Source organism: Hippocampus guttulatus, chromosome 22 (assembly GCF_054856545.1).
Source record: "Hippocampus guttulatus isolate MCC_2025c chromosome 22, RoL_Hgut_1.0, whole genome shotgun sequence".
NCBI classification, from domain to species: domain Eukaryota; kingdom Metazoa; phylum Chordata; class Actinopteri; order Syngnathiformes; family Syngnathidae; genus Hippocampus; species Hippocampus guttulatus.
This window is the reverse complement of record NC_141282.1, coordinates 6056173-6079506: the sequence shown is the minus strand read 5'-3', so window position 1 is coordinate 6079506 and position 23334 is coordinate 6056173. Positions and strand designations below refer to the sequence as shown.

At 47.8% G+C, this 23334-nt stretch overlaps 2 protein-coding genes across 4 annotated transcripts; both read left to right on the top strand.

The window, feature by feature from the left end:
- The first annotated feature begins 77 nt into the window (after positions 1–77).
- Positions 78–12173, top strand: ahcyl2b (adenosylhomocysteinase like 2b). 2 transcript variants are annotated; one of them, XM_086102785.1, is made up of 17 exons: positions 78–833; positions 6422–6530; positions 7228–7371; positions 7497–7597; positions 7728–7830; positions 7906–8000; positions 8110–8216; positions 8437–8553; positions 8638–8701; positions 8805–8893; positions 8979–9049; positions 9139–9233; positions 9528–9626; positions 9744–9812; positions 9907–9985; positions 10088–10208; positions 10526–12173. In XM_086102785.1, exons 1-17 carry the CDS (start codon positions 507–509, stop codon positions 10530–10532), a joined length of 1797 nt encoding a protein of 598 aa, XP_085958911.1. In that variant the 5' UTR covers positions 78–506; the 3' UTR covers positions 10533–12173. The 2 variants fall into 2 exon arrangements, with proteins under 2 accessions (XP_085958911.1, XP_085958912.1); XM_086102786.1 differs by lacking the exon at positions 10526–12173 and having other exon boundaries at positions 10088–10212.
- Positions 12174–12285: 112 nt separating this feature from the next.
- Positions 12286–23082, top strand: strip2 (striatin interacting protein 2). Of its 2 annotated transcripts, XM_086102783.1 has the most exons (22): positions 12286–13183; positions 14440–14509; positions 14622–14696; positions 15326–15460; positions 15683–15803; positions 15886–15954; positions 16039–16145; positions 16256–16383; positions 16601–16789; positions 17167–17217; positions 18100–18326; positions 18551–18616; positions 18698–18761; positions 18870–18941; positions 19009–19083; positions 19173–19270; positions 19383–19509; positions 19790–19890; positions 20618–20684; positions 20786–20890; positions 21038–21242; positions 21342–23082. In XM_086102783.1, the coding sequence occupies exons 1-22, from the start codon at positions 13073–13075 to the stop codon at positions 21590–21592; spliced, it is 2514 nt and encodes an 837-aa protein (XP_085958909.1). In that variant the 5' UTR covers positions 12286–13072; the 3' UTR covers positions 21593–23082. The 2 variants fall into 2 exon arrangements, with proteins under 2 accessions (XP_085958909.1, XP_085958910.1); XM_086102784.1 differs by lacking the exon at positions 17167–17217.
- Positions 23083–23334: the final 252 nt, after the last annotated feature.

The window sequence follows — 23334 nt, the reverse complement described above, 5'->3', positions numbered from 1 at the left end:
TTTTTCCCTGACCTTGTCTGCTTTGATGCAGTGCAGATGCGCAGCGTGAGGTTTGTAATGTGATGCGTTGCGCTGCCTCAAACCCAAACGACCTGGTAAGAAGCAGTAAAAATGCAAATACTGGGGGTGTGTGGAAGTGATTGGGAATTTGCATCGTTTGGTTGTCCCAGAGACCCAATAAGTGGCGAAATCTGTGTTGTTTTGTAGTTAAGTGCTGCCTGCGCCTTTCATAGCGAACACATTTCCCACAACGCACCTCGGGTTTGGGGTTTTTCAAAATATAGTTGCGATGACTATTAGGGCTATAACAGAAACACGAATTGAAACACAATAAAAAAAATCTAAAGTCCCGGTCGCGTAATTGGCATTGTTAGCAAGTGGGCTGGAGCCATTGTAGTCCAAATACGCGTGAAGAACTACAAAGACCAGAAGGCATTTGCCATCCGAGCTTCCTCCACTCACATCCGCTCGCCTCCATAGAAAGGGACTTGGTGAAAAGTGTAACGATGTCAGTGCAGGTTGTGGCAGCGAAAATGGCAGAGGTCGAACTCAAAGACGTCGGCAAAGAATTACCCGCCGATTCTCCGGTTACACCGACGTCGGAAGGAATAATGGCCAGAAGCTACCCGCGCGAGTCCGGTTCCACCGCCGCAGCGTCCCCGACCGCGGAGCCCTCCGCCAATGCCGGGGAAGGCAACCCGGGCTTGCTCGCCCCGAACGTCATCAAGATGCCGCAGGCGTCGGCTATGAAGCGGCCGGACCCGCAGCAGAACGGCGGCGAGGCGTTTGTCAACCGGGACGGCACCGTGGCTGAGGCGCCGCGAATGAAAAAGGCGAGTAGAACCTTTATTTTTCTGCCTTTTGCCTTCTTTCCCCGTCTCGAGCGCACGCTGTCTAATGTGTGGCGAAGCTAACAATGCTAACCAGGCTGATTCAGCAGTGTGACTTGCGTTCAGAACATCACGTTACAATATTTCACAACACTGAAGACGATCTAATAAATGCTTAGTCGTACTTTAAAATAAGTATCTGGTGAACCGTCAAACTGCCGCCAAGTACTGCCGTTTTTCCTTGACATTCCTTTACTAACCCAGTGTTGCCCAAGCTTTTATGGAGCCATGCCACATACTTTAAACTACGTAAAACAAACAGGATCAAACTAAAATAACCCGAATAGGATCTACACACGACTACGTCAAAACAATCACGTGTGGTGGTAGTGGAAGAGCATTTAATGGTTCTACTTGTCACTATACGTTTCTTGTATGTTTCTTTTCTCAGTTTTCTACCTAGACCCACACTTCATTAGGTGAACGACAAAAATCACACATTAAATATCAACAAAATATTTGCGTACGTACATAATATGCTCTCAATATACAGTATTTCAATTTTTTATTCACAAAGATCAACTCACTCTAAATGATAATATTGAGGTACCATGTTGTCCTGAATATCTCAAATCTGCAAACAATTATTAAGGTCGTTTTATAGTACCGTCTAGTGTTGAAAGGTGATATTACACCTTAAAACTAGCCGTACTATGTTGTTGTTAACAGTTCAATTTGGATGATGACTGGCGTTCCACAGGGGATTGTTTTGAAGCAATATTAATTCCCCCTTCGCATCCGGCAGGGCAGAAGGTGGTTTATTTATAGTCGACAGCTACGCGGGGCGCCGATGGCAAACGGCGTTGGACATATATGAACACAGAATACATCTGTTGGAGTCATCCAGTCCAGTAAAAAAATGGAAGGGAGCTGGTGGGGGGGAGGCGGTGTTGACAACTGGTTACCGCTTTTAATCTCCATCGTGTCCCCTCGTGAGAGGATTAAAACGCCAGCTCTGTGTTGTAAGCGCAGCCCAGATGTGAGCCGTTTTCAACGGGGGATTTGGTTTCATTGTCATCGGCCAACTTCTGTCAAGTCTCCCGCAGTGGTACAATGAAGGCTAATGTGAAATATCATTTCAGAATCCTAAAAACAGCCAAAAAAAACCTGTCCGCTCATCTGACTACTTGTCTGTTTTTTTTTCTTAATCCATGCTCGCCCCCCCCAAGGCAAACATCCCAGATGGTTTCCCGCAACAAACCATCTGTTACCTACAGTTAATCATTCTCCACCGTCCCGTTTTTTCCCCCCTCCCTGACATTCACCAGGTGTCTCAAAAAAAAAAAAGCACAGCGAATTTAACATACGATTCCAGCTCATCCCGCTTTGATGTAACGTAATGTCACATGCGCTAAGCTGGTGTTCCCGGTATTGCTAACAGGCTTACAGCGTGACCTGTGGCCGCCCTACATGTGAAGTGGAGTGAACGGAGGAACGGGTTATGTATTTCCAAAAAAAAAAACAAAAAAATGCCGCCAGGTGGATTAAAGGCTATAAATCAGCAGAGACCTTTTTCCTGTCACGAAATTTCGCCTGTTGATCCTCAACCAGAAAAGATGGCAATCAACTTGTAATTGTAAAATATGTCCCGTGGTGCAATGAAATTCGGTTCAAGTATCCGGCACGTGTCCCGTTCGGTCGGGTCGCCATCCGCTGTGTGCAGCTGAGCACATTTGTACCGCAAGTGTGAACCGCCCCAAAGCATCCTCATGACGTGCAACACACACGAGGGAATTTTGCACTGCGGCGTCAGGAAAACGCAAGAGCCCCCCCCCCCAATGGCCTCTCGTTTTCCTGTGTTCTAGTGGAAATCAACTCGGAAATCCACCTGTGGCCAATCTTCCGAGCGAATTATAGCTCTGTGTTGGACTAATGGTGCCGACGAGACTTGGCTGCTTATTGAGTTATCGTGGATCGTGTTGATTATTGTCAGAGGTTGCACAAATGTACCTTCCGTATTTTAGGGCTGTTAAAGATTAATCGGCCTGGTAATAATTGTAAAATGCCAAGGCTCAGAACGTCGGCTGTGCTTTCAGGCTATTTGTTGCCAATTTAAGGTGCTATCAGTAAAAGCCACTTCGGGCCGTTCCGGGGCTCCATTACAGGCTCGCGCCGAGCTTTTCATGTCAGCCTGCCTGATTATTATGATTTTTTTTTCCCCGCTTCATCTCCTCACCGACGATGCTTGTGTTCCGGCCGTAAAGTGAATTGCCGCTGCCTCATTGCCCTCCCGCGCCCCCGCGGCCTCCGCCTGCCCTCTCGCAGTGCCGAAATCTCAGCGCCGCCGTCGGGTAAAAGCGCGCCGCCCGTTCACGCCCCGCTCGCCACCTCCTTTCCGTCCTTTGAGGCCAAATCAGGAAATGGACTGTTGGTCCTTGACACCCCTTTGAATAGCCGTCGTCGCGCTTTGACACGCCGCCTTCTCATCGCACGGAGGGGGGGTTTTCCTGCCGTTCGGCTCGAGTACAATGACGCCCAATTAATGAGGGCTGAACGATGAATCCAATTCAAACGGACATCTCGACTGCCATTTTCCAATCGCAAAAGATGCCGTGTGCGTCATTTTGCTCGGCTCATGTTCCCCAATTTCACCCGTGCGCTCGTGTGGAATGTTAAACCCTCTCGGTTTCATCACTGGCAAACGAGCGCGTCGCGCGAATGTGACCAGTGAGGTGGACGCGAGTGGACGTCGGCTCAATTTCTCGCGTGACGGTAAATGCAACAAGAACAATTTAAAAAAATGAGTTGCTGTTTTTGAAACGTAGTCACAATGGGCTTTTGCCTTTTTCCCGTTTTTTTCTTGCGCTTCTGCGCATCTCCTCAAGTCCTCACGCAATGACTACAGAGAGTATGTAGGATGAAGCCCAACCCCCGAAGACTGCTTTCACACTCTCCGATGAAACTCATTGACCTGTTGTGTTTCTTTCCAAAATAGAGCAGCACCACCCCTGCCTCGGTTCTGTTTGATGTAATTATAGTCGGTCGGCCCTTAGGGAAAGGCAGCTGTTTTTTTGGCAGAGTAGCAGGAAGATGAATACAAAACAAACATTGGCAGAAATGGAGCACTCCCACAAAAAACATCCACCCCCCCCCCCCCCCCTAACGTTCGCGGGGTTAATTGTGGGAATTACCCGCATGACCGACCCATTTAGCCTTTCGGTAAGGTATTGAGGCAATGGAAGGCAGGCTGGGCAAAAGGTAACAGGTTGGACGGCAAGCACCGACGGATGTTTGCCCCAGTAAGCATCTGCTCATATTTGTCACAGCTCAACAGCGCGACGGCGTAAAAAGCCTCGATGCTGTTGACGTGACGCGCCATCAAATATTTTTCCACTGCGGCCCTTTAGTCAAACATCACAACACTGAGTCACAGATTATCCGAAGCGGCGACTGCGTCAAGGTCATTTGACCGGGCGTTCAAATTGTGGGTCGGCCCTGAGGCTGACTGACGTAGCAGGAAAACACAGATGTTGATTTTGTGTGACCAGACCTTTCTATTGACTTATATCATTTTTTTATTTTAAATGATACAACTGAATTCTTTTCTGGACCTCCGGGTTACTGCTGGTGGACCCCCAGGAGTACCCGCAACCCCAGTTTGGGAACCACTGGTGTAACTGACACCTTCGTGGCTGCTACTCTAGAGCGGATGCCCAGTTGACACGAAGCCTCTGGCAATGCACGTGCGAGGCCACTGGTCGCCCGTGTGCTTTGCGTGCATGTGTGTGCCCCGTTGTTGACGACGCCAGCGCTTGTCGGCGCACATAAATCAGCAGGAAGCGTTCTTACATCACGGCCGCCCCCGGGGCAGCGTGCGCACACGCGGACGATCGGACGGGCCACCTCACGCTAGCCGCCACCGCCCCCTCCTTTCTCCGGCTGTTCCCGAGGGTGGGCGCACGTGTGAAGTAGGATGAGGAGCGTCATAAAGGAATGGTGAACCCGAGAAGCCCGCGCGTGGCCCACGCGAGCTTTTCTCTTGCTGAAATTTTTGGTGCTCCCCGTCAGTCGTGGCCACCAAAGCCCTTCGTTCATACCTTGCGATTGCTCCCTGACACCGGATGCAAAATATATCGGCGGCCCTTTATGTAATGTCGTTGAGTAACAGATGGCAAAGCTTGCGGATCAGTCTCCTGTGACGCGGGAGGGATCCTTGTCAATTTTTTTTTTGGGTCATATTGTCGTGCAAATGCCCAGCTTTGGCCCATCAAGTTGCATAACTGTGACTGCAGATTGATGACGCTGAATTGACAGTATCTTGGCATTCACCCCCCACCCCCACCCCCTCCTCCCATGCTTGTGTGGTGCTCGTGGCCATTTTGGAGAAGAGAAAAATCAAGGGTTCCCGCGGTGGACCGGCTGAAGATCCCGAATGAGGTCTTGAAATGGCGACGATCGTTCGGAACCACCCACAGACGACGCAGCTGTCGGATTGAAGGCCCGGCTGCCTGCAGCTGGTCCAAGTGAAGCCGTCGTTGCTTTGTTGATGCAAAATTCTCTCCTATGGCGAGGCACCTAAGAAAACAAACACTCCTTCTGGTTTTTGTTTTTTTTTTTGCTGGGAAAATGTGAGCTTATCAGGAGAAGCCCAAGTGCGTGTGTGTTAATCTTTAAACGCCCGCTCACCGATTTCACTCGAGTTGATCGATCCGAAACGTCCCGGAAGCGGTCGAACCCGAAGCCTCATCTTCTCTGTCGCTGGGCCTTCAAGATTCTTTCTTTCGCCGAGGCGCGCCAGCGAATAGCGAAATGACCGCAAAGCCACGACGTTTATGACGATGCGTTTTGGTAGCGTGTCCCCCGCTGCTCTTTTAATCTAAGATCAATTTATGGCCCCGCGTTCTGCAATCCAGCCGCTAATCAATCGATGAGATGCGTTTACATAAAGCGAGCACAATGCGCTCTTGTGTGAGAGCCGCTCATTTATTATTCATTAATTGGCCCCGGCTCAGTTCGGAGCCGCTAAGCTGCCAGAATGGTCGGCCCCGCACTTGGCCGTCAGGTTAATCATGAGCGGCCGATGAAATCTGATCTTAAAAGTCTAATCGCAACACGTCATAAAACGGCTTAAAACGAGATTTTCGATCAAGGCCGACAAAGCCCCTGCCTTCCAAGCAATGTGTGACCGAGGCGTCACGCCCCCGCGCCCCCGAAAAGAGAGATAGAAGAAGGGAAACAATTCATTTGCATTGTCTGACCAGTTTGGGCCGGATTGCAACGAGGAGGGCACTGACCCCAAAGAACTGCGACGACAAGAGCTTGGCTGATTTTTAAGCTCCTCAACAAGCACGTTGCAGCAATATCAGCACGTCTTCCCCTCACTTTATGGTGGGAATACGTCAGCCATTAATATTAATAACGAGATGTGTACAGAAGCAACTGTGGAAAGATTCATGGCGTGATCGGAAACGTTCCATTTTGCCGGTCTAGCCTGAGCTCCCCGACCTCGGTGCACTGGAGTCAGCAAAAATGGATCTTTGGCTGGTTTCGAAAGCGCCGATTCTGAACTCTCCTCCCGCGTTGCCCGCCAGATCCAGTTTGCCGACCAGAAGCAGGAGTTCAACAAGCGTCCCTCCAAGATCGGCCGCCGCTCCTTGTCGCGCTCCATTTCGCAGTCGTCCACAGACAGCTACAGCTCAGGTGAGCCCACGTCCGCCCTTCCTCCTCTTGCACATTCATTCTAATCTCTCGGAACGGCCTCGCATGAGTCAGTCGAATTCCTCTGATGTTCTCGTTGGTCATAGTTTCCCTAAGACGACTCTTATTTTCAAGTCAGGGCCCTAATCTTTCCAAGTATTTTGAAGAGCAGCCCAATAGCCTTCTCAGTATTTATCAAGGGAAAAAAATTTTTTTTCTGCACCGCTTGCCCTCATTGGGGCCACGTCTGAGTCGGATACTGTCAATTTTATGACGTCCGCACGGATGAGTCCAGAGAGGGTTGTCATTATCTTCAAATCATCCCAGCAAGCTTTTTCTGTCTTGGCACAACGCGCTGTTCTGTTCTTTTCCTCCTCGAACGTTTTTTGAACAGCGCTGCTTCAAAAAGCGGCCGCTTGTACCTGGCGCCCATTTGCTGGCGTGTTGGAAAGCGCTTGCGGGGTTGTGATGCGTGTCCCCCTTGACACAAACGGCTTGTGCTGCGAGTCAGACTCGCAGGCGTCACGCTGTGCCAGACATTTGCCACATTTGTTGCCGTCTCGACTTATTTATATCCCGCTTGGCTACTACTGTGTGTCAACACTGCTATACAATATCATATACCGCTGCAAATCTTGGGATTTAAAAAAAAAAAAGATTTAGTAGAGTCGAAACAAAACTACCATGTTGATTTTTCCAGCGGCGTCGTACACGGACAGCTCAGACGATGAGACGTCTCCTCGGGACAAACAGCAGAAGAACTCGAAGGGCAACGGCGACTTCTGCATCAAAAATATCAAGCAGGCCGACTTCGGACGCCGAGAGATCGAGATAGCCGAGCAAGGTTTGTCATGAAAGCCTCGGCTGAATAATGCCAGCCAAACACACACACAAATATCGTCTCCAGCATCTCTATCTCTTTCAGCCAAATGAGTCGATCGGCTTTGACGTCTGCTTTTGTCCCTCCAGAGATGCCGGCCCTCATGGCTCTGAGGAAGCGAGCCCAGGGCGAGAAACCCCTCGCCGGCGCCAAGGTGGTGGGCTGCACTCACATCACCGCCCAGACCGCTGTGAGTAGAGCTTGGAAGGACGCCACAAAATGAACCCGGCCTTAGCTTGCAAAATATTTGGTTCCTTGGAGCCGGGGGGAAAAAAATCCCTCGTATTTTTCTTTTTTTTTTTAATGTCCGTACCCTTCAGGTGCTGATGGAGACTCTGTCAGCTTTGGGTGCTCAGTGCAGGTGGGCGGCCTGTAACATCTACTCCACCCAAAACGAGGTGGCGGCTGCTTTGGCCGAAGGAGGTGAGCCGCACTGTCTTGCCCTGACTTCTTCTCCTTTGCACTTGTTATTCTCTTCTGATATATCTCTGCGTCCAGGTTTCAGCGTCTTTGCATGGAAGGGCGAGTCAGAGGATGATTTCTGGTGGTGTATCGATCGTTGCGTCAACGTGGAAGGCTGGCAGCCCAATATGGTAGCGCGTTTTCCTCGAGACCAGTCGCCAATTTTAGGACTCGCTCGGCTCAAGTTGTGTCTTGTTTTGAGCGTTTGTCTTTTGCCGCTCCGTCGTTCCTCGTCTCCAGATCTTGGACGATGGTGGTGACCTGACCCACTGGATCTACAAAAAGTACCCCAACATGTTCAAGAAGATCAAGGGCATTGTGGAGGAGAGTGTCACCGGTGTGCACAGGTAGGCGCAAATGATTAAAAAAAAAAAAAAACGTGGTGGTGGGGGGTTGTCTCACTTAGTTTCTGGTGCCACACCGCCCTCTAGTGGTCAACACGGAAATCGACGACTGTTCTGCACTTACGTAATTGCGGCATTGCAGTACACGGCGTTCGAGAAGGACTGATATTTGATTGATGAAGGCAATTAGTTGCACTGCTTGGATACAATTGATGCATTCCAGGCTTTACCAGCTGTCCAAGGCCGGCAAGCTATGCGTCCCCGCCATGAATGTCAACGACTCTGTGACCAAGCAGAAGTTTGACAACCTCTACTGCTGCAGGGAATCCATCTTGGACGGGTAATGAACCCTTATTTGGACCTGATACACGGACAATTAAAGTCCATTTTCATGAAGCCGAATGCCACTGGCGCTTGTTTGTAGTTTGAAGAGGACGACTGATGTCATGTTTGGAGGCAAACAAGTGGTGGTGTGCGGGTACGGAGAGGTAAGGCTCACCCCTATGGACGTTTTTGCTGACGTGATGGATCGGCATCCCGCTCACTTGATGGATGATACGCCATTGAGTGTTTGATGTTTGGCGCCCTCAGGTGGGAAAAGGCTGCTGCGCCGCCCTCAAGGCGATGGGCGCCATCGTTTACGTCACAGAGATCGATCCCATCTGTGCCTTGCAGGCTTGGTACGCCGCAGCCCGTCTGTTTACGCGCTCGACGCCGCTATTGACATATGTGGGTCTCACGCTTGCGTTTGTTTGCCGACGGCAGCATGGACGGCTTCAGGCTGGTGAAGCTCAACGAAGTCGTCAGACAAGTGGACATTGTCATCACCTGCACGGGTACCTTCGCTTTTTGTACAGCGCCACCACGAGATGGATGACCAATCGGGGGGATTTTATTCGCCCTTCTGTTGCGTTCACCCCGTCAGGTAACAAGAACGTGGTGGTGCGAGAGAACCTGGACCGCATGAAGAATGGCTGCATCGTCTGCAACATGGGCCACTCCAATACCGAGATTGACGTTGTCAGTCCCCAGCTTCCTTTCTTGATATTAATATGGGATGAATCTTTACCTATGACATCACAGTAATCATCCTAAGAGCCTGTTGGTTTTTATTGTACGTAATGCGACTGAGTGATATGAGTTTGGGTCAGGACAGATTAGTTAAGCGGTGGTTGTCATAGTAACTGCCGGCTTTAACCTGAGAGCTGATCGAGGATCTTTTTGCGGTCCAAATTTCATGAGGCATTATTGGAATAAGGTCATCCCTATCTTTAAAAAAAAATGGAAGCATGCTTTTGGCTTGCGAATCTGCAGGCGAGTCTGCGGACACCCGAGCTGACCTGGGAGAGGGTGCGCTCGCAGGTGGACCACGTCATCTGGCCCGACGGCAAGAGGATAGTCTTGTTGGCCGAGGTACTCCAACATGCATTCGAGAGTTTGTTTTTTTCAGCTGCTCTTGATGTCACATCAAATGTAAAATACTTTTTTTTTTTTTTTTTTTCCTTTTTGTCTTCTTCATCTAATTCGCAGGGTCGTCTTCTGAACCTCAGCTGTTCCACCGTGCCCACATTTGTGCTTTCTATCACGGCCACCACCCAGGTACAGCGCTACTATTGTGAAGCCTCTTTCGGCCAAGCAGGAGGAATGTTGACTGTGTGCGCGTGTGTGTGTGTGTGTGTGTGTGTGCGGCCAGGCCCTGGCTTTGATCGAACTCTACAATGCTCCAGACGGACGCTACAAACAGGACGTTTACCTTCTGCCCAAGAAGATGGGTAAGGTGTTTGAAGTTCTGTTTTTACAGCTTCGCGTATTTTGAATTTTGTGGTTTCCCAACTTTGATTCTACCACCCTCCCGTCACGCCTCCAACCTGTAGACGAGTATGTGGCCAGCCTCCATCTGCCTACGTTCGACGCGCACCTCACAGAGCTGAGTGACGAGCAGGCCAAGTATCTGGGCCTGAACAAGAACGGACCCTTTAAGCCAAACTACTACAGGTAGGAAAACATTTCATTGTGGCGCATAGTCTGTCTGTGTGTGTGTGTGTGTGTTTTCCGACATATTGACAACTTGCAAGCAACTTTTCAGGAAACGACTTCAGGCTTCTGATTTGGCTAAAATTGCCTTTTTCTCAACTCAACTGTATATGAGCACTTCAAAACAACCACCGCTGTATGTAAAGTGCTGTACATGGCGCCAAAACTATCCACCTAACAAAGACAGTAGAAAGCACAAAAAGTCAAGCGAAAACTCAAGGCTCATGCTGCCCATGTTTCTTTTTGTGCTTATCCCATTTTGTTGTCTTTTCCTCAAGGTACTAAAACAGGGTGGGGCGAGAGGAGACGGCAGTCCTCCCCGAAGCGCACCGACCTGACGAAGCCGCCGCGGTGGAGGATGGCGGGACAGGAAAGTCAACACACATCCTTTAGAATCTAAGTGGGGAGGAGGGCAGGGCTCAGGCCGGGCCTGAGGGGGCAGACGTTTAATTTATTCCCACGCCACAATATTAATAAAAACCCAGAGGGACCTTGGTTGGGAGGGGGGGGGGGCTCCTTCCGTTATCGGCCACCAGCTCGCTTCCCGGGAAGCTGGGAGGACTTTTGATTTTCCCTGTGCGTCGCAATACTCTCCCCCCGTTGCCTTGCCTTTTTACTGTTTCAACCAATGCAAAATATAAATATACGATATCAGAAAAAAAACCATGATTAAAAAAAAAAGAAACGAAGATAGCAAAATTTAGCGCGCCCCCCCTTCTGTTCTTTTTGTCATGATTCTTTTATACATGTTTTATTCTCGCGTGTTATTCCAGGGGTTGGGATCTAATAGTTCATATTGATTTATTTTAATTTTTATTTCTTTACACGCTGTTTCTCCTCATTTACTCGTGGTCCTTTTTTTTTTTCTTAAGCCAGACTGGAAAGTGATTGGTTCTTACAACCGTCACTCAAACTGCCTCTCGGCTTCCAGATGCTCACACATCTTCAGCGTGGGGAAAAACAAAACAAAAAGAAGGTGTTTGGCATTTGGGAGATTTCTTTTAAATTCTTCAACCAAAAAAAAAAAGAAAGACCATAATGTATTCAAAGTGTTGTCAAATCACGACATACTGTATATTTACATATTTATATAGAAACGAGAAATTTTCTACATTTTTTTGTTCTCTCCTTGTCTTACGTGAAATGTCATTGAGATCAGCAATTAAATATCCTATTTATGCGTGTAATAAATGTACCTATAAGAAGGAATACTGTGATTATATTAACAAAGATGCCAAAATCTACAGAAAGAAACAAAAAGGATCCTAATTTGCCTTTTTTTATTTTAGTTTCCACGCTGAAATTCTTGTTCTCTTTCCTGTATTGTCACATTCATCACGCTCAAATTCTGAATTTGCGCGTGGGCTGCAGCTGCGCTAATACAATAAAATTGTGAGATAGCACAAGAAGCTCGACGGAACACTCAATCCCCAAATTTCCCCGCTGACATTCGCGCTTTTCTGTTTATTTTCGTGCTGTCCTGAACCTTCTCCCTCGTGTGATGCGCGCCCGCATGTGGCCTCGAGAGTGCTGATGGTAACGTGCGAGTGTCCGTCTCCGTTTGTGTAGGTTTGCTTCATAAACAGCTGCCTCAGGATCCAAGCCTGCGCGTTTGAGGATGAGAGAATTTCCGTTTTTGTCAGCCTCAAACTGACCATCGACCCGTGGGGTGGGTGGGCAGGGGTGACACCAGCATCGTGTGTGTATGTAATATATATATATTTAGAATACGCACATTCTATATACAGATATGACAACCTTTAAAAAAAACGTAGTAAGGAAAATCATCTCCTGTATTTATTGTTGTAAATCTTAAAAGAAAAAATGCTGAAAATTCCCAAACGTGTTTTGTCCATCAGAGAGGACAGAAAGTGACGATGGTAGATGACGAGCAATAATCTCCAATAAAAATGTAAACAGTTGAAAGCTTGGCGCCGTTCTGTTTTTCTGTCTTTCTGTCTTTGTGATGCGTTGATATGGGAGCGTCGCGTATGTGTGCTTGCGTGCAGCTGCCGAGGTCCGTCAAGACCTCCCTGACCTCATCCGAGCCGGCGCTGATCTCTGACATCAGCGTCCAGCTAGGCTGACTGCTGGACTTTATTTCTTCCCTCGGCTTTTGTCTTTTTTTTTTTTTTAACAATGTTACGATTGGGAGTCAGTAGGCTGATTTATTTTATTTTTTGGGGGGGACTTCTTTTCCATGATTTTTAAAAATTTTGAATCGGTGGGCCCTGTGTGCTGGGTTATTTCTCTGCCTTCAACACACATTGGTATTTTCCATTATTCAAGATGGCCGAAACATGTTTACTTTGTGAAGGCACCATTCATTATTACATCATTTGTTCCTTTAATGCAGTCCTTTGTCTCCTTCCTCCTTCCCTTCTGTCCATCCTGCCTTCATTCTTCCTCCTGCTTCATCCCTTCTTAGATATTCCTTTCAAACATCCTTCTCTCCTTCCTCCTGTCCCTTATCTTTCTTCTGTACTTTCTCTGTTCTCTCAGACCCTCTCTCGTGCTCCTTTCCCGAATTACTCCCATTCTTTTTCACTTTTTAACTTTAATATCCTGTGTTTTTCTTAACTTGGCGAATTGGTTTGTGCTCGTCCTGCTTGATCCTTTCCCAAATGATCATTGTCTAGCTCCGCCCTTTCGAGGCGTGCGCGGACGACAAATCCAACACGTTTTCAAGCAGAGAGGCGTGGGGCGCGTAAACGAGGAAGGAGAAGCTCCCAACTTGTTCTACCGCCGGTGTGCCGCCGTCTCTCGCCCCCCTCCGCCCCTTTCCCCGAGACCGGCACGTGAGCCCGCGTCGACCCTCCATCAACATGCTGGCGGAGGACATGGAGGTCCCTCTGCTTAATAACCTCAACGACAACGGCGACAGGCTGAGGTCGAAAGGGAAAGATGTGTTCAAGGAACAGCAAAAGGAGTCCGAGGTGGGTACAAGCGAGAGGCGTTCGTGTCCGTCGGAAACGGCAACATTTATGGTTTCTCTCCGTGGCGCGGTTGTTGCTGGGGAGCTTTTTCGGTACAGCTGCACGTCTCTTTCTTCGCGCGGCTGTCTCCAAAGCATGCATGCAGACAGGCGCACTTGAGATCTTATTTTGGCGAGCGGCTCCTAAAAATAAACCTCTGCTCGTAATCCTGCGGTGTTGCTCGACGTGGAGACTGCAGGTGGCGAAATGTGGCTGCTGTTTGCTGCACGGATGCCATCTAATATTTACATTCGTGGATTGGACAGTATCATTCAGCAGCAATATACCGATTAATAACAATGTTGTGCTACGTGTGTCCTTGCTGGCCTACCTCCCGTCTATGACATTTTGACCTAGTCTGAACGTTGCAAAGGTCACATGATTGATTTAGATTTAAATGGCATGATCAAAAAATAATGGCCAACCCTGCATTGACGTCACATTTTAAATGGCTTCGAGTGTTTGGTCCGCTTTCGCGTACCTTTTAATTAAATGTAAATCATTTTTGGAATTGATTATTTGAATAAATTGCGCTCATTAAATTTCACTCAATGTCAATGAGGTTACGCTTTTCTTCAAATGCCTCTATCTTTTTAAAAACTCATTTGATGCTTACAGTAATGTATATGTTAAAAGTTTCTCGTCCCTATGTAATGAATATTTTCATTAAAAAGTGGGGCTGGGTGAGTACTGATACCAGGTATCAATATCAAGTCGATACTGGCCCTTATTTTAAGGTATTGGGTACTTACGGATGCTGCCAAAACTAGCCACCAATACTTAAGGCAACAAAAATAAAAATCTGACAGTAACTCCTCATCGGTAGTAGAAAGTGCCAAAGCTCTACGCTTTTGCTGCCACTGTCTTGGGTTGTCTTTGTGACATAAGTCCACAGGAGGGTGTGTGACTGCATGAGCCAAGACACTGAAATATTTTCAGATTCAAATTCAAACCATCGTGTCTTCAAGCCGTAGTTAGGATCGCCGCTAACCTGTTTTTGTCTTTACTGGAACTCATTTGCATTGCCCGGAGCAGATTGAGGCTTGCTTCCTGTTGCGTTGGCCTCACTTTTTTTTCCAACTTCACTCTAAGAAGGACTTTTAGTGTCGTCGTTATTAGACTTTAACATCTTTGTGGTGTGACTGCGGTAGGTGTTCCAAAATGTGATCGCCTGCTGTATTGTGTTCTGCGTTCACCATTATTGACTTGCCTGGCAGAGCTCCATGGAATCTCCCAACCTGGAGTTTGAATACGGCGACACGGACACGCTCGTCGCTGAACTCTCAGGTACCAATTTTGACAATTCTGTTTTTGAAAAAGTAGGGTTTGGGCGCCACATATGGCCCACATCCAGCGTTTTGCAGTGACTCATCCAATGTTGCAATGTTGTCCTTCCCAGAGCTTTACAGCTACACCGAGGAGCCTGAGTTTGGACTGAACAGAGACTACTTTGAGGAAGACTTCCGAAGCCATGGTACTGTGTGTGCGTGTGTTTGTGTGGAGTTAAAAAAAAAAATCTTATTTTGCTGACATGCATGCCATACTTCCATTTGTCCTATAAGCCGATTTGGTGTAAGATGATGGAACTCGGCACATCAAAGCTCTGCTGCTTTTTTTTAAGCTGTTGAAGGTGGCGGACTGAATATCCTCTCTGATGTCAAGTCCTAATCAGGCAAAGGCTAAGCTACAGCCTGAAATAATTCTTTGGCACCCGGTTCTCGTTCAGTTTAGTAAAAAAAATTTGTGAAAGTCATTTTATAATTGGTGCGAGTAAAGAGCAGGGTTCTGTTCCATACTGAGTGCAGATTTACAGCAAGCAGGCATGTGCACACGAGTGGTGCTCCAGCACCAGCCCTTTTCCCTTAAAAAAGCACTCTTTATCTGTAGCCTCTAAAAAAAAAAAAAATACGGAATCAATATTTTTAAAAAAAAGCCTGTCATCAATTCCCTCAAAGTGCTTTGTAGCGTACCTTCACATGTTACATGTCTACTAATATTATATTTAGTACCTTTCAAAGGTCCCCGGGAGCGATATTTCACAGATGTTGCTATGTGAAGGAAGTGTCCTTGAAAATGACCTCACCCGCGTCTTCCCCCGTGCAGCCCGTGGCCGACGGTGGATCGATTTGAGCGCGGAGGAGCGGCGCACGTACGTGATGAGATTACTGGACGCGCTGGAGGTGACCGACCGTGACAAGAGACTGAAGGTGGCGCGGGCCATCCTCTACCTCGCTCAGGGTATGCAGCTTCCGCCTGTTGCAATCTTTTAGATGCGGTGCTGGGAAGAAACCAGATACAAAGGCTTCGTTTTTGTTCTTAAACCTCATTCGCTGCCATTGGCGGCTGTAGAAATCAAAGCGCTGCTCTATTGTTTTTACCTGGGCTGGCAGTGAATGAGTTAAGTCGGTTTGTCAGCTCTCTGGAAGTACAGGAGTTGAATCGGTCTTTTGTACCGCGCAGGGGTGTTTGACGAATGTGACACCGAGGTGGACGTGCTCCGCTGGTCCAGGCGCAATCTCTTCCTCCTGTACGACATGGGCATCTTCACGGCCCTCCTGGAGCTTCTCAGCATGGAGATGGAGTGAGTACCAAGTCCCAGGAGAGAGCCTTCATGCGGACAACATGACATCAGACGCAAAAATGCATTTGTATGAATTTTGCAGCAACAGCCAAGCCTGCAGCAGTGCAGTGAGGAAGCCCGCCATCTCCCTCGCAGACAGCACAGAACTCCGGTGAGGAGCGTTGGCGCTTGCACGCATCTCGATACATTTGAATCTTCCATCAAAGTTAACGAAACGCGAATTGTCGCTCTCAAGAGTCTTGCTCAGCATCATGTACCTGATGGTGGAGACCATTCGAGTTCAAACGGAGGACGACACACCGGAGTGGAGGGCGGCCAGGGAGGCCTTCAAGAACGAGCTCGGTGGGTAGAATGCGTGTCAAGCGTTGGTCTCCATTGACCGGCGATGAATAGTGCAGGCTTCATGTTGCGGTGTTTGAAATTAACCCCCCCCCCCCTCCTCCTCCACTCAGGCGCACCTCTCTACAACGGCGAGCCTTTTGCCCTGCTTCTCTTCTCCATGGTGACCAAGTTCTGCAGCATGAACGCGCCACATTTCCCCATGAAGAAAGTGCTGCTTCTTTTATGGAAGACGGTGCTGGTGAGTAAGGCCGGACAATTTTGAAACGTCATCATATTTGCACAAGCGTGCTGTAAAAGTCAGGTAGTCATAAATCGGGGTCACAGGAATAGAGCAAACAAGTGTGGCGTTATTTAGCATCTCAGCTTTTTGTCTTTGATGAAAACAATGGGGACCTAGACACGCGGTAAAAAAAAAAAAAAGCATCGCTTAAGTGTAGCGCCTCTCGTCTTCCCAGTTCACCTTGGGGGGCTTTGAAGAGCTGCAGGAGATGAAGGTGCGGGGCCGCCAGCGTCTCAACCTCCCCCCGCTCCCCGAGGACAGCATCAAGGTGGTGCGGTCCATGAGAGCCGCCTCGCCGCCCGCCTCCGCCATGGAGCTCATCGAGCAGCAGCAACAGCAGAAGAGAGGGCGGCGCAGTCGCAGGGTACAGAAACGCCGACACTGGACACATGCCACAAACACACACAAAAAAAAAAAAAATCCCTGAGAAAAAACAAACAAACAAAACAGACAATTTGTGACTCATAAACGGCGACTATGTCAGAAATGATGTGTAGAACATTGGGTATGAGAGCGTTCGACCCACTTTAACAGACAACCTAAGCAACATTTAGCGCTAACACACCCTACACACTTACCTGAGACTAACAGTTGGTATTTTTTTTTTCCCTCATTCCATAAAAGCAATCCTTCTCTAACTCATCCAACATTATAACCGGGCCCAAACGAGGCTCGCCAACGGGCTCGCCCTCTAATTGTCCTCATCGTGTCTCATTTCGCCTCTCCCTTGTGTCCCCACAGAGTGCCTTTGTTGATAGCTTGGAAGGAGAAAGTCCCTTTCCCAAGAAGCAGGTCTTTACCCGCACTTTTTTTTCAACCCCCCTACATTGAGTTTTTTTTTTTTAGTTTTTTTTTTGCATTCCTTCCCCTCACTTCAGTTTGCCTTCCTCCCTCCTCATGTCTGACCTTTCTACTCCCTTTTTGTGATGTAACAAGTCATTGCGCCGGGATACCCCAAGACTGCTCACTACCGAATTTTGATATGTGGCACTGCCTTGCTGGCTTTTTGTCTTTGACGCTGGTCCCACCTTCCCATGAAGACAGTCGTAGCACCACCCTCCTATCCCGCTACTACGTAGTGTCCATCACATTACTGCCTCCAACACAACCATGCACTGGAGACACTGCAGCAAGGGGTCGTTAAAATGCATTCATTTAAGAGGTGAGCTGAGGAGTTTCAAGCTTGTCGTATTTGGCTGACAGTCCACCTCCATGATGGCTGCCATTGAATGCAGTTGACCCCCCCCCCCCCCCCCAAAAAAAGTCAGCACCCCCGCACAGCAAGAATGGCTTGTTGTTGTCCACTCGTACGGCATCCTCAGTGAGTCCCACTGGTGGCGCGCCATCCACCGCAGCAACGCAACTAACGTCCACCGCGCTGACTCATGCCTGGTTGCTTGCACCACTGCCACGCACACTCATTCATTCGAGCGACACTGCGTCGACACGAAATGTGTGTGCGTGTGTGTGTGTGTATATCGTGTCTCACGTTTCCAATAGCAATTGTGCGGAGGTGCGCATTCAATGCCTTTTGTTTGCAGTTGTTCAAATTGATGATTAGGATTTCAAATATTGAAATGAAAAGCTCTTTTTTTTTTTTTGTTTTTGTTTTAAAAAGTACTTGTTACAAAGATTACAAGATTGATTTTTTTTATCCCCGCCCTCCTACCTCAGCCACTGGTCAAACAGGACAGTCTGGACACGTACAACGAGCGAGACCCGTTCAAGAACGACGACGCCCGCGACGAGGAGGAGGACCCCGAGGACGGCGACAGCGGCATGGAGGGCGAGGTCGACCCGTTGGAGCGGGATGTCATCATCCAGCCGCCGCCTCCTCTCCTCCGGCCCCCCGCCGAGAGGGTCAACTTCCCCAAGGGCCTCCCATGGGCCCCCAAAGTCAGGTTAATGCATCCTTTGAAAGCATCACATTAATTTGAAAGAGAATACTTCACGCGTGGACGTCGCTTTCACGCCCGAAATCTGCATGTGTGAAGATTTATATTTATTTATTTTTAATCTTCTCAGCTTCATTTCTCGCCATATGCTCCCCATCTGTGATTCTATGATCGTGTTGCTCCCATCATTTAAACGTAACGTATCATATTTGTCTCGTGCGTACCCGCAGGGAGAAGGACATCGAGCACTTCCTGGAGACCAGCCGGAACAAATTCATCGGCTTCACCCTCGGAAAGTCGGTGCTCCGCCGCCGGCATTTGTTGATCGCCACGCCGATATTTCATTCAAGGTCAACTCCTCCGATTTTCTATTTCAGTGACATAGAGACCCTCGTCGGCCTGCCCCGACCCATCCACGAGAGTGTCAAGACTCTTAAACAGGTGAGCGAGGGACTCTCTGTCCTTTTTAATCCCCTGGTTGTACACCAGCTACAAAATGCCCGTGCAAATGTACCATACTTGAAAGTTAAATACAACCGAATGTTGCAGCACAAATACGTGTCCATCGCCGAAGTGCAGATGAAACGCGAGGAGGAGTTACAACAGTGTCCGCTGAGCTTGGTGAGTTTCTCACACTCTCTCTCTTGCTTCTCGTGATGCTCTCATCTTTTCACCGACCGCTGCACAGGGCGAAGAGGAGGTGGAAGAGACGCCCGCAGAGACTCTCTACCTGGGCCTGCTTCCAAACCTCTCCCAATACGTGGTGGGTTTTGTTCACGTGTGGAGTTGGCGAGAGAAAATGGCCGCCCGAATTTTGAAAGTATGTTTGCTTTTATTTCCTTGTTGCGTTAGATCGCCCTCCTCAAGCTGCTACTGGCCGCCGCGCCGACCTCCAAAGCCAAAACGGACTCCATCAACATCCTCGCCGACGTGCTGCCTGAGGAGATGCCGTAAGTGCGGCAGCCGCCGCCGTCCGTTCTTCCGATGACGCGATCGATGCGCGTGTTGTGAAAGCCCGGCCGCTGTTAAGGTGCCTACGTTTTTTTTTTTTTCTCTCTGCAGCATCACAGTCCTCCAAAGCATGAAGCTGGGCATCGATGTCAACCGCCACAAAGAAATCATCGTCAAGGCCATCTCGGCCCTGCTGCTCCTCCTCCTCAAACACTTGAAACTCAACCACGTCTACCAGGTGACGCCTGCACCTCAACGCTCGGCGCTTCTGCTCCCCCTACCACTCATGCAGCAGTTTTGGTTGCTTGGAGTCAAGGTTTTTTGCACCATGTGTGTGTGTTCTTTTTTTATTTTTATTTTTTAATAGGCTCCCCTTTTAAGTTAAAGTAATAGTGCCCTCTGCTGCCAGGTAGAAGACGGCACAGCCACAGCAGTTGTATCAATAGGCCAAAAATCTTCAGTCGCGTATTGAGTTTTCGAGTCTGCAAAACTGACCAAATGGCTTCTTCCTTCTCCAGTTTGAGATCGTCTCCCAGCACCTGGTGTTTGCCAACTGCATCCCGCTCATCCTCAAATTCTTCAACCAGAACATCATGTCTTATATCAGTGCCAAAAACAGGTAGGCTTCTCCACCTTATTTCGGTTAAAGTAAATCCGTGCGCCAACGTAATAGAGAAAATGCCACTTGAATTGTGAGAGCAAATAAATGTTGGTGGCAACATATACTGTATTTAAAAAAAATATTTGGAAGGATCAGTATGGATGTATTTCAATTAGAAAAGACAAAGTTTTGTCACCGATGCATGCCATTTACTTTTGAATAGTACAATGTCCACTAGAAAGGAAGGCGCAAGTGACTGGTATCGGCAGCATTCACAAACACTCGATACATTGATGTAAGGGCCCGATACATACAGCATATATATATATATATATATATATATAAGAAAACCTTTATTAGTCTCGCAATGGAGAAATTCCCCATTCACAGCAGCAAAGTTATGAAAGGAAGAAGTAGAACAACAAAATATAGGAGCTGCTGGAAAGGCAGCCACTCACGCGGCGCCATTTTGAAGTCAAAATACCAAAAATAACACAACACAACACATAGGACACAGACAGTCGTGCAATCTTCACCACTTTTCTGCATACACTTTGTTGTCTGAAGCAGTTATAGAGAGAGAGAGAGAGAGAGAGAGAGAGAGCTGGCGAGAGAAAGAGAGAGAGACGAATCAGTTTATAAATGCAGCATTATTAGCAATTTGGTTGCCACATTGAGCAACTTTTCCAACCCCTGGAGCAAAACCATTTCCAATCCAGGCCCTATGACGTGTTTTTCTATGCAGTATATGTGTGTTGGACTTTCCCCACTGCGCCGTCCATGAAATGCCTGAGCTCACCGCCGAGAGCCTGGTGAGTCTAAACAACTGCCGGACCCGATTTTGTTAAGCGCATTCAAATCAATACATGAATGAACCAAGGTCACTCTGTGGTGCTGTTTGTTGTGTTGCCAGGAGACTGGAGACAACAACCAGTTCTGTTGGCGGAATCTGTTCTCCTGCATTAACCTGCTGAGAATCCTCAACAAGCTGACCAAGTGGAAACACTCTCGGACCATGGTTAGAGGCGATGCAAGAAGTACATTCTCAGTCTTTCAGGGTCATCCTATGCAGAGGCTATTCGAAATATTTTGGTTTCCAGACATCAAATATGTTTTGGCGCCTCTCTTTACTATGCACCCCCCTCCCCCTCCTCCGCCCCGTCAGATGTTGGTGGTCTTTAAGTCAGCCCCCATCCTGAAGAGAGCCCTCAAGGTCAAGCAGGCCATGATGCAACTGTACGTGCTCAAGCTGCTCAAAATCCAGACCAAGTACTTGGGCCGCCAGTGGCGGAAGAGTAACATGAAGACCATGTCGGCCATCTACCAGAAGGTCCGCCACCGGCTCAACGACGACTGGGCCTACGGCAACGGTAAAAAAAAAAAAAAAAAGCGCTCGTACTTTCGTACTTCACCCACCCCACAAGTTTTGTATTTGTCACAACTAAGCAATAATGTCCAACGTGTTCCAGATATAGACGCGCGGCCTTGGGACTTCCAGGCGGAGGAGTGCGCCCTTCGCGAGAGCATCGAGAGGTTCAACGGCCGGCGCTACGACAAGAACCGCAACGGCGACTTTGCGCCCGTGGACAACTGCCTGCAGAGCGTGCTGGGCCAGCGCGTGGACCTGCCCGACGACTTCCACTACAGCTACGAGATGTGGCTGGAGAGGGAGGTGTTTGCGCAGCCCATCGAGTGGGAGGGCCTCCTGGCGGAGGAGTGACACGGGGCAGGGGGAGCACCGACAGGACACGCCCATGCCGACTGTCAACATGTACGGATGAGGCGGTCAAGAACTGAGGTAGCAGTTTCTGAGAACGCGGGTTCTCTCGAGCAGTATCTTTAAGGATCCACTAAATAAATAGCATAAAATTATTGTCTGATTAAACATAATAAAACAATTAGGCCTTTCTACCTTATCTTTTGGGCAGTTAAGATCCTTGATATGATTGTTTTATTTTTTGTGGAAAATAGGCAACTCTTTATGGGGTTTTTTGTATGCGACCAGTCCCAATCCCTCGCAATTAAGATTGGACAGGGTTCCTTGGAAGGAAAAAAATAATTTACACTGACCTGAATAGTCAGAGAACCCCTGCCGAAGCAACATCTTGTAGCAACAACTTTTATGACTCCCGCTCTTTTTATGCACTCCTCCAAAGTCGTTTTCCCTGTTCGCCGCTTTTTGAGTCCCCCATTTTGAAAATACGGGTGCTGGTTTGACCCCTTCCTTGTTTGTATGCGGTGAACTTTGTCGTCAAAAGCTGTACATTTCTTTCACAGTTTGTCTTCACAAGGCACGTTTGTTTGTTGATTTGGAGTTTGAAGGGATTTTAAAAAAATGTGTTTTTAAAGGAGGGGGGGGGGTGAAACAGTCAAAAGTATAATGCAGTGTGTCCTAAAACATTTGTAGACTAACAGCATCGTGTTTTCCAACCACACCATCCCCTAAAAAGGTCACAAAATATCTACTGACATGATCATATCATCTCAATTATTTAGAAATGTACTTTATTTCAAATCTCAGACTTTAGTGATGTCATAGTGGGGATTCTAATTAGGTGGGTTCTTCTCAATCCGCCCATCGACTGCAAAAAAAAAAACTCTAGAGCTCGCAATTGCCTTCACAAGCACATTGTTGTCAAAATTTTTTACATTTCTTTCTCTACCTGACCTGCCAACCAGAAAAGCTTCAGGGAAATTGTGGGCTCCAAAGAAGCACAAACAAAATTGTCTGAACAGTCATTGTTGTATTTCAAACGGTTGTCTTGACTTTCAGTTATGTGTTTCCCGCCACTCTTCTTTTTCCCCCCACTGTTTTTATTTCACCAATGCCTCTGAATAATATACATGTAGAATCTCAGGTTTACAAGGATACTATATAGCAAAGCTTTTATCACTCTTAGATCCTGAACACTCGCACATTCTTGGACTGAACCTATCCCTCACTTTGTTACTGGTGTGCCAAACAAATATGAGTGGCGTTTTAGCTTTCTCACTATCCCCTCCGTTGTCGTGCTGTTTTAAAATGCCAAATGTTATTTATTTTCTACATCAAAGCTGTACAGACTATAAAATTAGACATTTATTGTACCGAGGAGAATCAAAGGTGTTGACGGTTCTTTTTAATCTGCAATTACGGATCCGTAGAGGTTTTATTCATGACATAATAAATAAATTACAGCTCCATTTAAACAATGTAAAAAAATTATTTGCGTCTGTGCCTGATATTTGCGGTGTGTGGGGTGCAGTTAGCGATTATGACTAACCAAGGAGAAAATACAGCATAAAGCACATGGAAGTCAAAGGCTTTTGCTAGTTCTTGTGGCATTTCCCATTGTATGTGATGCAACAAGATAGTCTAATCTAAATTACCATGAAATTACTAACATTTTATAAAAGCTGTATATAATATAAATATTTCCGAATTCATAATTGACATTTTATTTGCGTATCAATCAAAAGGCG

What these genes read in the sequence shown, in the direction of transcription:
- ahcyl2b (XM_086102785.1), top strand. Translation starts at nt 507, where the DNA reads ATGTCAGTGCAGGTTGTGGCAGCGAAAATGGCAGAGGTCGAACTCAAA. An exon ending in AGTGTCACCGGTGTGCACAG is followed by an intron (nt 8,217 to 8,436) that starts GTAGGCGCAAAT and finishes GATGCATTCCAG; the next exon opens with GCTTTACCAGCTGTCCAAGG. An exon ending in TGGTGTGCGGGTACGGAGAG is followed by an intron (nt 8,702 to 8,804) that starts GTAAGGCTCACC and finishes TGGCGCCCTCAG; the next exon opens with GTGGGAAAAGGCTGCTGCGC.
- strip2 (XM_086102783.1), top strand. Translation starts at nt 13,073, where the DNA reads ATGCTGGCGGAGGACATGGAGGTCCCTCTGCTTAATAACCTCAACGAC. An exon ending in AACAGCAAAAGGAGTCCGAG is followed by an intron (nt 13,184 to 14,439) that starts GTGGGTACAAGC and finishes CTTGCCTGGCAG; the next exon opens with AGCTCCATGGAATCTCCCAA. An exon ending in GGAAACACTCTCGGACCATG is followed by an intron (nt 20,891 to 21,037) that starts GTTAGAGGCGAT and finishes CCGCCCCGTCAG; the next exon opens with ATGTTGGTGGTCTTTAAGTC.